The sequence below is a fragment of the Bolinopsis microptera genome, chromosome 2, assembly GCF_026151205.1.
Source record: "Bolinopsis microptera isolate Bmic1 chromosome 2, MBARI_Bmic_1.0, whole genome shotgun sequence".
Taxonomy (NCBI): domain Eukaryota; kingdom Metazoa; phylum Ctenophora; class Tentaculata; order Lobata; family Bolinopsidae; genus Bolinopsis; species Bolinopsis microptera.
In genome coordinates this window covers 11,367,078-11,381,229 of record NC_087073.1, presented here as the reverse complement: position 1 = coordinate 11,381,229, position 14,152 = coordinate 11,367,078, and the positions used below count along the sequence as shown (strand labels likewise).

At 39.7% G+C, this 14,152-nt stretch overlaps 1 protein-coding gene across 1 annotated transcript in view; it reads right to left on the bottom strand.

Annotated features, from left to right (window-relative positions):
* The window catches only part of LOC134826781 (endoplasmic reticulum aminopeptidase 1-like), a gene marked incomplete at its 5' end in the record, with an annotated part of 34,719 nt that extends 23,329 nt beyond the window's left edge, over nucleotides 1-11,390 (bottom strand). The window contains 10 exon segments of the mRNA XM_063839278.1: nucleotides 3,560-3,694; nucleotides 3,843-3,929; nucleotides 4,045-4,226; nucleotides 4,640-4,760; nucleotides 4,924-5,074; nucleotides 5,288-5,413; nucleotides 5,529-5,672; nucleotides 5,866-5,981; nucleotides 6,198-6,270; nucleotides 11,236-11,390. Of these exon segments, the coding sequence (XP_063695348.1) occupies nucleotides 3,560-3,694; nucleotides 3,843-3,929; nucleotides 4,045-4,226; nucleotides 4,640-4,760; nucleotides 4,924-5,074; nucleotides 5,288-5,413; nucleotides 5,529-5,672; nucleotides 5,866-5,981; nucleotides 6,198-6,270; nucleotides 11,236-11,390 (1,290 nt within the window).
* Between the last annotated feature and the right edge of the window lie 2,762 nt (nucleotides 11,391-14,152).

The window sequence follows — 14,152 nt, the reverse complement described above, 5'->3', positions numbered from 1 at the left end:
TATAACTTTGTGGGATTTAATCTTACTATATATAAAGCGAGACGATATATATATGTGTATATATCCGTGCCATTTTACTGACACCACGGCATCAACTTTAACGCGACTTTCCGCAAAAACCGTAAAACATATACAACTGAAACTTTTTTGACTGGGTCAAATGCTTTAATGGCCTTCAAATCAGCATGAAAAAATAAAAAATTGGCCAAGGAATAATAATTTTAGTGCCCAAAATTTGGACTCTCAAGTGGTGTCAAAAACGCGAATTAAATAGGTAATAATTATTTTAGTCTCTCGAGTCTTGACACCACTTTAGGGTTAGACGGGTTCCTGCTAGTAATATCTAAATCGCACAAATCATTATCAAGAAGTTACAGCAATCAATAATTCACATAACACTTCTGAGCAGCTTGTCGTCTTTGTTATCAAAGCCAGAGACATGCAGTCGTCCTCCTCCAGTTCAAGGTCTGCCAGGTTCGTCGGAGCTCTAGGGACAGGGTTCTCCTTCCGGCGGACTCTCTGAGCTTGCTTCTTCACCGCTTGTTCACTGGGGAGGAGGAAGCGAGCAGCCTGGGACAGCGAGCCAGTAACGGAGCAGTAGATTCTGTGGTTCTGAGTAATCGTAGTCGCAGCCAGATCGTGGACTTGGGAGAGGGCTTCTCGGACTTCGCAGTCAGCTATGTCGGCACTGTGGTTGTGAGGCTGGGTGACTGACACCAGGGATCCGTTGAGGGTGTAGAGTCGTCCCTTGCATCTGTCGTTCTTCTTCACGCACCTCCAAGCCTGTCGTCCATCCAGAGTCGGCTTTCCATCTTTGGAGTAACGGAAATCACGGTGTAGAAGGTTCTGACTGTTAGCAGTTCTCCCTCTGACCACCTTCACCGTATCTTCATCGAACATCGTTGTAGCTGTTGTACTCAAGTTGTAGTGTTGCAGTACTGGAGATGGTAGTGCTAATGAGATACTCTCCTCAACTTTGATCCGCTTTATATACTGTTTGCCTCTATCATTATCTACGTTTCACTGAGCAACCTCTCTTCTTGGCTACGGTTGATCAGATTCCTGGATGCGATCCCTCGTGACGTGTTCTCATGCCCTTGTTATTACCCATTGCATCTCGGCGCAGTGATATGAGATCTCGCCGTAACAAGCTCATCATGCACTCGCTTCCACCGTTGTGCAATGTGCAGACCGGACGCGATCTGATACGAACTAGAAAGTGGAACAAGAACTGTTCTTAGCAATCACAATGTATATGTTAAACTTTATCCAATTTAATTTTAATTAAAATTAATTTCGAAGTAACTAAGAGGAAAATAGAACTTTTTTAAGCTAATCGATTTTGTTATATTAGCAGTGCTAGGTCTATCTTATAGGTACAGTTTCTAGTGCCGCCGTACTGTCCAAAGTAAAGTGGGTGTCATGTGATCCGCCGTTCCGTCCAACCTTTTTGGAAAGTACCGCCGTACCGGCCTCCGCTGCACCGGGAGGCCGACAAAGGGGGGCCCTCCATTATTAGAGGCCAGATCATATGACGTATAATTAGTGATGTGACGTATAATTAGTGATGTGATCCATCCATGTGATCCATCAGTAGACCCAGAAATGAGCTAGATATAGGGTAGAGTTCACATGTCAATTCTGTAAATCATAGCTGTACATTAAAAAGTAAACATGATCTGACTGCTCGACTCATAGATCACATAAGGGACGGGAGCTCTTGCTAAAGGGGGTTCTCGTATCAAGGGATGTGAGACGTACGTGCCAAAGGCATGCAAGGAGAGTGAGCCGATCAAGTGTTCTTAGGTATATATACTGAAAGATGAAAGACAATAGTATCGCATTCTTACATTCTATCAACATGCCTACCTTCTCCAAATTCATCTCTGGTCGGACAGGATCTCAACAGCTACTTGACTCTGATGGATTCATCTACTGTCGGAAGAAGAACAAGGATTCAGCCCTCACATCTTCCTGGCGGTGCTGCAAGCACAAACTCCCTACGAAGTGTCCGTGTCTCTGCTATCTATCCCTCTCAGACGATTCTCTCCGATTCTCTTTGATGGTTCTACAGATCGGGGAGTCAGAGTCATCGTATTCTCCACGAGCAGGAACATGAAGACACTGTCGACAGGTTGAGTGTTGGCAAGACACCCGCTAAGAGGCGAAGGAATTGCCATACCCAACTCCACGATATCTGTTCATTTTACTCCACATACTCTAGCAAGATCGAGTATTTGTTTTCTGTACCCTCAGTTTTTGGGCACGATATGGAGTAAATTATAATTAATGTATTCAGTATTCAGTATTCAGTATTCAGTATTCAGTATTCAGTATTCAGTATTCAGTATTCAGTATTCAGTATTCAGTATTCAGTATTCAGTATTCAGTATTCAGTATTCAGTATTCAGTATTCAGTATTCAGTATTCAGTATTCAGTATTCAGTATTCAGTATTCAGTATTCAGTATTCAGTATTCAGTATTCAGTATTCAGTATTCAGTATTCAGTATTCAGTATTCAGTATTCAGTATTCAGTATTCAGTATTCAGTATTCAGTATTCAGTATTCAGTATTCAGTATTCAGTATTCAGTATTCAGTATTCAGTATTCAGTATTCAGTATTCAGTATTCAGTATTCAGTATTCAGTATTCAGTATTCAGTATTCAGTATTCAGTATTCAGTATTCAGTATTCAGTATTCAGTATTCAGTAAATTTGATTAATTATCCTACGAAAAAATGTCTATTGACTTGTTAATTTAAATCAAAAGTACGGGGTTAAACTGGGCTAGATATAGGGTAGAGTTCACATGTTCTGTAAATCATAGCTGGTGGATCACATCACTAATTATACGTCACATCACTAATTATACGTCATATGATCTGACCCCTAATAATGGAGGGCCCCCCTTTGTCGTGCAGCCGCTGTACCGTCCTCCGCCGGACTGTACACCGCCGCAGTGACTTCCGCCACTGAGTCCTATACCCAGCCTAATATGTTACATGTAATATTTCCTCATAACATGTATACCACAAGGAGAAGCTTTTAATAAACTTTTAATGGGCGAACTTTATTGTAATCCACCACCCAGAAGATGGCTAATTTGGTAAAGTTTCACTTTATGGTGCTTATAATGGAGGTACAATGTGGTTTATAACCCGGTAACACGCGGGGACCCAGCGTTTTTTAAAACTTTTAATTAATGCTAGGCCAGATGTAGTAAATAGCACTTAATCAAGTCTCCACTCTCCTTGTGCCACTACTTTAATTAAGTACTCATACAGGCGAAACTTTCTTTTGATGTCGACTGTGTAGCTCGAAATACGCTGAATCATGTCGATAAATGAAACAAAAAATAAAAATTCTTGTTCCTCGAATAATATCTAATATAATAAAACCTGTCCCATGAATAATATATCAGAATTTTAATCTTTGTTATGCAAATAGAGGAACGCAACGCTCTATGGTTATGCATAATTCGGACTATTCATAGGTTCATCGAACAAATCTGCTGAATAATTGAGCGAATCTAAAGTATCAAGAATCAGTAAGCAAACCTTTCTGTAAGAAATAGCGTCAAACATCTCCGCAATTGACGCTGGGTTGTTAGCCTCGCTTGAAATTGGGTGAGAGTTTGAGAAGGAGTCAGCACTTAAAGCACGCTGCATTCCATTCTTCTGTAGGTACATTTGCTGTGGGGTGTCGAATGTGAGACAGTGGTTGAGTGGTATGCATTATAATCAGGTACATTTGATCATGTTTACTTACTAGGAGTAGGAGAAAAGAGACAGTTGTTAAAACTCAAGACAAAATTAGAACTCTACATAGCTCTGTACTCACCATGCCCATCTCAGGTTTTACCACATCACTGGCAACGTACTCCATGTAGCTAGCGAACCCTTCATTTAGCCACAGATCATTCCACCACTGAAATAAAGATTTCTCTAAATTCTGCTCTACTAAGACACTTGCTTCAGATATACTACCACACAGTGATATCAAATCAGACTAAATCAGTTAATTTGTTTTATAGACCACGTACCTTCATAGTGACGAGATTGCCGAACCACTGATGGGCCAGTTCGTGCGCAATAACACTCACAACACGTCTTTTAAATGAGTTACTGGTCTCTTTTTTGTCGTACAATATACTGGTCTCTCTGTAGGTAATTAACCCCCAGTTCTCCATTGCACCGCTGTTAAAGTCAGGCACTGCTACCAGATCTGGAGGACATGGTCGCATTATTGACTTGTACTTAATACATGGTTTCTGTAGCATCAGCAACAGAAACTATTTGGAGATTTCCACACTGGTGTGCTAAGATGAAAGCAGAGAGGTTTTAGTGCCTAGGAAATAACGAACTAGCTAGTGGTCTCTCACGATTGCACTAATTTACTGTGCTCGAAACGATTCACCACCGTTATGATATGGAGTTAACTGGAGCTAGCAAGTTTAAGTGCTCAACCTTCCTAACAAGTGGCCAATAAAACCAAACTTGGTCTTCCATTGTTGGATAATATCTAAGGATCAGAAGACTGCAATGAGTACATTTAACCAACACTACTAGTGTTACTAGTGTCACTAGTAACAAATACCTTGTTTAGTAACAATTGTGTAATAAATGTGGGATAAATACCTTGTTTAGGAAGAGGGAATGGAATTCCAAATAAACCCTCGTAGTACTCCAGGAGTTTCTTAGCGCATTCCAAAGCGTACTCAGTCTGGTGTTCCGTTTCCGAGCGAGACCAGATCCGTATCTGGGGAACGTTTCAACTATCCACATTCCAATAGCACAAAACAACCATACGATTGATATTGTTATGAAAGAAATCATAACCCGAATTTACCACACCATTATTGCTAAAATGTATCTTTCTCAAAACGTTTATAGAAACGTTTGGTAACTAATGCAAAACTTACCAGCACATTAGAAGATGTGGTAGTTGATCGACTTGTGAAGTCCATAACCATAAAAGCAACTAAATAAGTACTCATTTTAACACTTTTCTCGAACGTGTCCAACAATAAACCATCCTTTCCGTATGCTACTGTCGCGTTCTTTGGCATGTTACTGGGGCGTGGTTATTGTTAGGGTGGTTGTGTTGCTTATTCTAAACTTTCTGTCAACTAAGGGGGCTGTATCAGGGTTTGATTTTTACATACGACTCAACTGTTGGTCTGTATGGAACCTTCCCGCTTCAAAATTACAAAGATAGTAGATAATATTACTACTATCTATCAAGTAGATATTAATACAATGGACCACATGTAAATATATAAATACCTGAGAGCTGTATGCTCCGTGTCCCTCACGATGGAGATGGTAAATGTGGCTTTATACTGAGGCTCGTCAAAGCAGGGGAAGGCGTGGCGCGCGTACGACGCCTCGAACTGAGTCACTGCTGCAACTCTGAAGTATCACAAAGTAAGCTAACTGTGTTTAGTGTTTAACTGGTGTATCAAATGATTCCAATATATGCACATTTATTTGAATCATAGTAAAATATAAAAGATTTGATTGTTACCTTTTCTCCCCGGAACTGGTTGTGTAATAAGAGCGGTAGAAACCCTTGAGGGCGTGCCGCACCTCCGCCTCGTACTCTATCACCAGTGTGTACTCCTCTTCCTCTAGCTTCGCTCGCAGAGGGATCACTAGAAACTCGTGCTCTCTGAGATAAATGTCGAGTTATACGTTGAATAAATTATATATTTTCTAATATGTATCAAGTTTGAGATCAGAATAATTTTGGGTCCTAGGAACATTTGCTTGTTTACATTAAATTAGGCTTTTCCTCCATCGCTATACATTTTTTGACAGCAAACAACATAATGCCCAAATAATGATTATCGGCTCATACTTACGATACAAAAGAGAAGTCCTCTGTCATAAGCAGGGTCCCGTCCTTCTGCTTCAGTTTAATATCCGTTATGTTTTGGTCGAGTGAGTTCAACACGATACATTTCGTTCTTTTGAGCACCTGGGACATTTCACTCTTTACACAACACTCTTCTCATTACATTCTTATTAACTTTAGTGTTTAAACAATAATTGGTAAGCAAAGAAGATTCAGCATTCAATAGAACTATAAATAGGAACCAATGATATTTACTCCGTTTATATTTACTCCGTTTATGGCTTTCTGACGAATTTTGACGATTGGTAATGTATCAGAACCGCAAATATAATATCAAACCTTTATCTGTATCTCAACTTTTCCTTGGAAAGTTAAGGTGGTAAGATCAGGATATAGCCAAAGATCATAGTGTCTGAAAGAATGTGACGATCAGGTGGTCTATAAACCATATATAAATAACATATTTACAAATTTACATATAAATATGTAAAACTATTTACAGTTGGTGGAAGAAGGATTATTTAGTTACTGGCCCTGGATCTCTGACTGCGATTTTTTCTTTCTCGCATGGCATATATTACAACATACGATACCAGAGTAGACCTGCTCCACGTTTCTTGGCTGATTGAGTTGAAAATTTCCAGCAAGTCAGTACGTAATATTATAACCATTGTATTGTACGTCATGCATATTTAATTGCTGGATCGCGTCAACAGACCTGTTCAGCCCTGGCGGCATTACGAATTGCAATTCAGCAATTCTCATCACACCTAATGCCGCATCTGGAGACCGGTATAATCAATGCAAATCAATGTATGAGATTCTGGGTGAGAATGACTCGCAAAATCCGCAATGAATGGGATTTGACCAGCATTCCACATATTACCAGTTATTATGATCTTCTGTTGCAATTTGAGAGGCTGCAATAATTGTTAAATTGCGTCAAGGATTTGTTCTTTAAATGCCTTTGCTATGTAAGTTTCTGCATTGACTGTTGACCAAATGAAGTGAATAGATAGAAAAATACCGCTAAGTAGGAAAATGGAGACTGGATATTATGCAGTTTATCGTGACCACCGAGCTAGCACTGCCTTTTTCTTCTTTACTCAGTAAACTTCGTGTAGTCAGTTTAAGGTTAAACACGATCTTTTCCTAAATATCAAACAGGGGATCGCGGTCATTGTAACGGTCAGATTTGGTAAATCCCGGTGAACTATTTCTCTAAATCTGCTATGCAAATTTGATAAAGAGAAAGGGAGACTTTACAGAAATGATTTTAAAGATGTAATGATAAATTAGATAGGCTAAAATGTAGCCGCAAACGTTTTCACAATGGTTGTTTCGGTAAGCTCAAGTCGTTCACTGTTTTGCTCTTTATCGTAAGAATGCATCTTCTAAAGCTCACCATTATCATCTTGTTGGTGTCAGATGGAGGTAAGAAGTGTGCAGTGTACATTTAACAACATTTTTGCTTCTGTCCCTCCTATAAACAACTAATGTGACTACCATCTTTTGTAGACAACAAAATGTATCGTACCTTCGTTATAGCTGCATCATGTGTTTTGAAAGATGACTTATTTCAGGTTGCAAATTCAAATTGGTAGACCAATATGGAACAGAAATAACATCAGAACACCAGGAAGGTCTGCTGTTGTACAACGGGGGTACAGTTTGTGACGACGGGTTCGGCAGTAACGCTGCCACTGCCATATGTAACCTTATGGGATTCAAATCACATAGCAGCTGGTCGAATACGACTCATTGGCCGTCTCTCCAAGAAGGGTACTCTATAACAATTGAAGAAGTCAGCTGCTCCTCTACAGACTGGACATCTTGCAGTTTCAATACGACTCTAAATGATTGTGTTCACGATGAAGATGTGTTTCTTACTTGTAAAGGTTTGAGTTATCCCGACCAATAAATCATGTTTCCTAAGTATGGTATAATAGTGTAAATAAAACCGTTCCATTGGTTCTTGGTTAAAGCGTCGGCGAATCTTATTTCCTTAAAATATTTACTTAAGTAAGATACAAATACACAGATGTAAGGCAGTTATAGGGGATATATTTCAGGTTGCATTTTCAAGTTAGTGGACCACCATGAGAAGGAAATAACGACAGAGTACCGAGAAGGTATGCTGCTGTACAATGGTGGCACGGTGTGCCGTGATGGGTTCAGCAATGATTCCGCCACTGCCATTTGTAAACTGCTGGGATTTGACACTAACAGCAGCTGGAGGTCTGGACGGTTGTGGACGTCTCATAATTATCAGATAACACTGGATGACGTCATCTGCACCTCACCTGAGTGGACATCATGCAGCTACAATGACACTCATCACAACTGTAACCACGGGGAGGATGTGTTTCTGGGCTGTGCTAGGGAGTGTTCACCGGGTAAATACCGCAGATTAGAATCCTGTGAACGGTGTCCGTCTAACACTTATAAAGCAGTGACAGGTATTCAGACTTCCTGCACCACTTGTCCCAGATCCACCACTTCATCGGCCGGTTCAGCACACTGTTCTTGTGTAGCCGGCATGTTCTGGAGTGGAGCTGAATGCCGGAGTTGTACTGAAAACTCTGCAAGTCCACCGGGTGCTCTACAATGTTTTGGGTGCCCATCAGGATCACAACCATTGAATAACAATACATCATGTAGCTGTGTGGCAGGGCAGGTATGGAAATGGCCCGATTTGGAGGATCAAACTGGTGGTTCCTGTGAATTGTGTCCACAAAATACATACAATAGCGAAAGAGAGACGTCATGTTTAGGTTGCCCGGAAGGAACAGTGTCTGCAGCTGGTTCTGCCTACTGTTCTTGCAACGTTGGAATGTTCTGGAACAAAACAAGCTGTCACAATTGCCCACAAGGCTCAGTTAGTGTTAGGGGTGCTCTGAGATGCACAGAATGTCCTTCTGGTACCTCAGCTAACAATACTCAGTCCAGCTGTGTCTGTCCGGAGGGGGATATGTGGGACTGGAGCTCACAGAGCAACGGATCTTGTGTGTATCAGCAAACTCTTCAGGTCATAAGTAAGAAGTCTTATTCTATCATACTCGCTTCAATACTGCTAGCAGTGCTTTGTCTTGCGATAGGTTTGCTTATATACTGCAAGAAGAAGAGGAAGAAGAGGAAACCATCAATAGAACCGTCAGTAACAATTGTTGTTTATGACACTGATGGTGATCAGGTTGATCGCTTTCCAGGAGAGGGACAGGGTACGCTCAATACCACCACACGATTATGGAAAGGGAGATATAATTATGAGCAGTGAAGTTGATTTTCCATCTGATCACAAAATTTCGAAGGTGTTGATTAGTGTTGATGATTAATTTTTTTATTTAATTCTGAGTTATTATTACTCTAGTTTCACGACATCATTATTCGTGAAAGATTATTCGTTACTTTTAGTAAACGCGAATATCACGATATCGATATATGCGGTTTATTGGATACGCACTATTATATAATGCATTATGTATAATATTACATTATTTAAGAACGAGTTTCATTTATATGTTACGTTGACTTGATCAGATGTTTGTTGATTTATTAATAACTTTAGAGTAGTTTGAAAAGTATTAAAAAAAGTTAAAGATACAATGTTAGGGAGCACAATGTTAGGGAGCACAATGTTAGGGAGCACAATGTTAGGGAGCGCAATCTTAGGGAGCGCAATCTTAGGGAGCGCAATCTTAGGGAGCGCAATCTTAGGGAGCGCAATCTTAGGGAGCGCAATGTTAGGGATCGCAATGTTCAGGGACAGCGGAAGCTATGCCAAAATTTTCAGCCGATCCCTTTCATGTGCAAGTTTAACCATCCACAGTTTCTATTACTGATTTTGAGACACCTCCGGAGACTTAATCATGCATGGTTCTTGAGTCAAAGTATAGCAAATTGCCGGAAGAGAGTTAATATATGTAATTTCAATTATTTATGATACCGATACAAGCATTCAAATTCCAGACATTTTCAACCAGAATAGTGAGCTGAGACAGGCTTTCTGAGAGTCTTTTGATGTCTTAGCTCAATATTATACCGAATGGCTCTCATGAGGAATAAGGTCAGTTGGCTGCTTGCATATCTGGCCATTATTTCTCGGGACGATCATGTCATAATGATTCTGCTCTGTTGCTTTGACGTCAGTGGCAGACATATTGTCCCACAGGTCGCTGTGAAGTCCTTATGTGCACAGCCAGTACAGAAAGGACGATACTTCAGGATCCGCGAGGGCTTGAAGGCTTATCCAGATAGCCCATTATTCGCACCTATCTCCGTGGATTCCCTTAGAAGGGAGGCCGAACGGCGGACCTCTACCAGTAAAATGTGAGGTCCTACTCCGGAGGAGAAACCCGGTTACAGATTAAAGCCGTCCGGGACTAAAACTGAACTGAACTGAGGGAACTTAGGGAGCACAATGTTAGGGAGCACAATGTTAGGGAGCGCAATGTTAGGGAGCACAATGTTAGGGAGCGCAATGTTAGGGAGCACAATGTTAGGGAGCACAATGTTAGGGAGCACAATGTTAGGGAGCACAATGTTAGGGAGCACAATGTTAGGGAGCACAATGTTAGGGAGCACAATGTTAGGGAGCACAATGTTAGGGAGCACAATGTTAGGGAGCGCAATGTTAGGGAGCGCAATGTTAGGGAGCGCAATGTTAGGGAGCACAATGTTAGGGAGCACAATGTTAGAGAGCACAATGTTAGGGAGCACAATGTTAGGGAGCACAATGTTAGGGAGCGCAATGTTAGGGAGCGCAATGTTAGGGAGCGCAATGTTAGGGAGCGCAATGTTAGGGAGCGCAATGTTAGGGAGCGCAATGTTAGGGAGCGCAATGTTAGGGAGCGCAATGTAAGAAACATTGTGTTTCGTAGTTTAAAGCTGGTACATATAATTAAATAACCGCTGAAGGACAAGAATATCTATACTCTATAGGTGTATAAGTATGACGTGTGTTTTGTGTAGTACGACGCATCAAATGCTGATAATTGATGGGATTTGATGCGGTGAGAAACATAAATAAGTGGAATTATCTGCAAGATATAATACATACATATTGCAGAGACTAGAGTACAATACATATTGCAGAGACTAGAGTACAATACATATAATTGCAGAGAGTACTTTCACTACTTGATGAACAGTAAAACTTTTCTAACAACCTTACTTTTTTCCTTGCGAAAGGTCAATTTTCCGTGTTTTTGAGCCGTTGCCATGGGAATTTCGACAAGCTTAAAATCTAGTACAGATATATATTTTCCCAGTTTAGTTACTTTCAATTTTAGCATTATCACAGAACAAAAATAAAGATGTTAGTTAGTAAATAATTAGTTAATTATAATCTGCAAGAAAGATATAAGTGAGTACTCACACAGGGATAATATCACCAGGCAGGAGACCAGTAGCTGTGTCACATGACCGGGGGAAGTAGGGGTAAACAGTGACTGTGACTACTATTGAGGTCAGGAGTAGGGTAACACCCAACATGGTCACTCCGCAGATCTTACCTCTAGTACATCTGCTCTTCTGAAACAAAGTTACGTGTTATAGTCACGTGTTAAAGTGACGTGTTAAAGTGACGTACAATACTTGGGGATGAGGTGAGGAACGTTTTAATATGGATGAGATAAATGTCAAGGGAGCTAGAGGACTGTGATAAGTATTGTTGTCAGGGCATTAATATATATATAAGTTGCAACATCGGTATAATATTAGCAACATTGAGCAACCTTATATCCATAAAACAGCAAATTAAGCAAGAATTATCAGACATAACGATAACGGATGATAATAAAATAATAATAATGCAAAACTGTACATATGCACTGTGTTGTGCAACTATTGACTGCTGCACGTAAGTTAATAGAAATGAGGAGATGACACAATACAAACAGAAGCTAAAATCTGCTGATAGTGTACGAATGTGTTCTGGAGATGTATTTGATTATCATCTTATTGTCTATTAGAATACTATTCAACAATACAGTATACCACACAGCCAAGTTGTGGAACAAAGAAAATTTCTCAAATTCGTTTGATGTGTGATTTACAAGTAACTGAATTAGGTTCAAATTAAGCATTTCTCTTATTAACTGAGACATTACGGTCCTAACATTTCCAGAACCTTACCCACAACAAATAAAATCTTAAATGATAACTGGAAACTTTAACACGCTAATGATAACTATTTAATAATTCATAAGTAACGGCAAATGTCAGATGATTAGTAATAAACGTAGTATGATTGCCTGTGAACACTTACATGATTATAGACTTAACGAGTAGTAATCATGGTTAACACTTACTCGTGCGCGGTGTCTACTGTCTAAACAGAGCTCCGAGTTTAACAAGATTGAGCAACAAAGACTAGTAGGTATAGAGTGGGACACCCTGTAGTTACCTTTTAGTTGTCACACTGAAGATTTGATATGACTAATAACATATTATTATAACGTGAATGACGAGAGAGACCAGAGAGTGACCCACGTGACATTGCACGGGACGCTGACACGTCAGTGTGACAACTAGAAGTCCCAAAAAGTTATTATCGTTTAAGGATAAGTTTAGCTCATTTGACATGTCTTTCATCTAAAAGATTACATTTTCTCAAGGCCTGATTTATTGTTAATAACGTTCAAACTTCAAATACAATTTTCTAGCAGTTTAGTATTAATTAGGCGTAGCACGATTCACGAACAATGAAAAAGGAAGAAAAAAAATTAAATTGACATGATTAGCGTAATTATTATTCATAAAAAACTTAATTAACAAACTTATCACAATAAATATAGTAAATGTGCACCACACTAAAACCCCACAAACAATGTAGAATGTGGAATTGAGGGCAGGGCCACATGGGATACCACAAAATACACACGGTACAGTAATATCACAGTAATAATATGTATAAACTCTATAAAGTACACAGTGTACACACCGGGAGTTAACTTGTGTGCTTTAACTGTGAAGGAGAATAATATTTGGAGACACAAAAGAGTTGCCTGACAGGGAGGTTGGACACTTCCTTAATTCAAATATTTTATTTGGTAGATTCACAGACAAATCATACGCTGGTCCGACACCAGTATTTTATGTGTATAACTCATATAATTGCACAAGTGTGGCGACTGTGTTACCCATGTAAGTGATGTATCGTCAAAAGGCTTAATGAAAACCTTGTGACGAGGAAACAACAGCTCCATATGAGGTATAATTAATGCTCATAAACAATCTTTTCATCACTCAATTCCTCTGTAAATTCTTTTCATTCTCCGTAGTTACGACTCGAGGGAAGATTGGAAAATAAAGCGTCGAATCCGTTTTTTGTCATAGAAAAGAAATTTGCGGAGCTAATACTGCTGGTAATAACGACAAATTAATGACAGCAGTTTTTAGAGCGGCGGATTAATAACGGATTTTATGCACGAATGGTAAAGGCGAGGAATAAAATATCGAGTTTTATAATACGAACACTTTTTACGGTCACCGTCCTACAATTCACTAGAAAGTTAGAACTTTTAAAAACACCTGTGCTACTGTTTGTTGTTTGTTTGTTTATAGAACCCGTCCCCAATCTCGTATCGGAAAATGACTAAACTCAGGTCTGAGTGTGAATACGGGTGGTACCTGCAAGAGTGTTCATTAAGCATTTAGAGTTCTGTAAAACTGCAGTTACAATTGTGCTAGAGTATTTTTAGTATATACGATTGGTATCAGAAATATATCCCTACATGCTTCCAAAATTTGTAAAGCCGTAGTACATACATATCACACTACACCGGAGCCTACACAGTGCAATCTCCTCCATACCAGTCGATCTGCGCCGCGTATGTTTATATAAGCGTGCGGCGCAGACTGGAGGAAACCACACTCTGCAAGTTCGATCCAGTGCAATGCTACATGTACGTACTACGGCTTCATCTCCAACTTTCTGCACAATGTACTGGAATGTTTTGAAGGAAAAGAATGAACAAAAAAAAAGTGATATATATAAATAAAATCAGCGATTTAATGTTAGCCTTAGGAGGGTAACTTTAATTCCCTGGTTTCTAAAATCAGCTTTTTAATAAAATAAAATAAAGTATGTAACGTCGATACCAAACCGATTATTGAGCGATAATAACTGAGTAGTTTATTCCTGGGTTGCGGAGTCATTCAGATGTTCCAGTTTTCGAATGTGGTTCTTGTTCAGTTCTTGACCAGAAGTGTCTAATGAAGTAAGTCAGACAAGCAAACTCTTCCTTTAATGCTGATATAAGTCGTCTCAATCCCAGAAATTATGAATGATA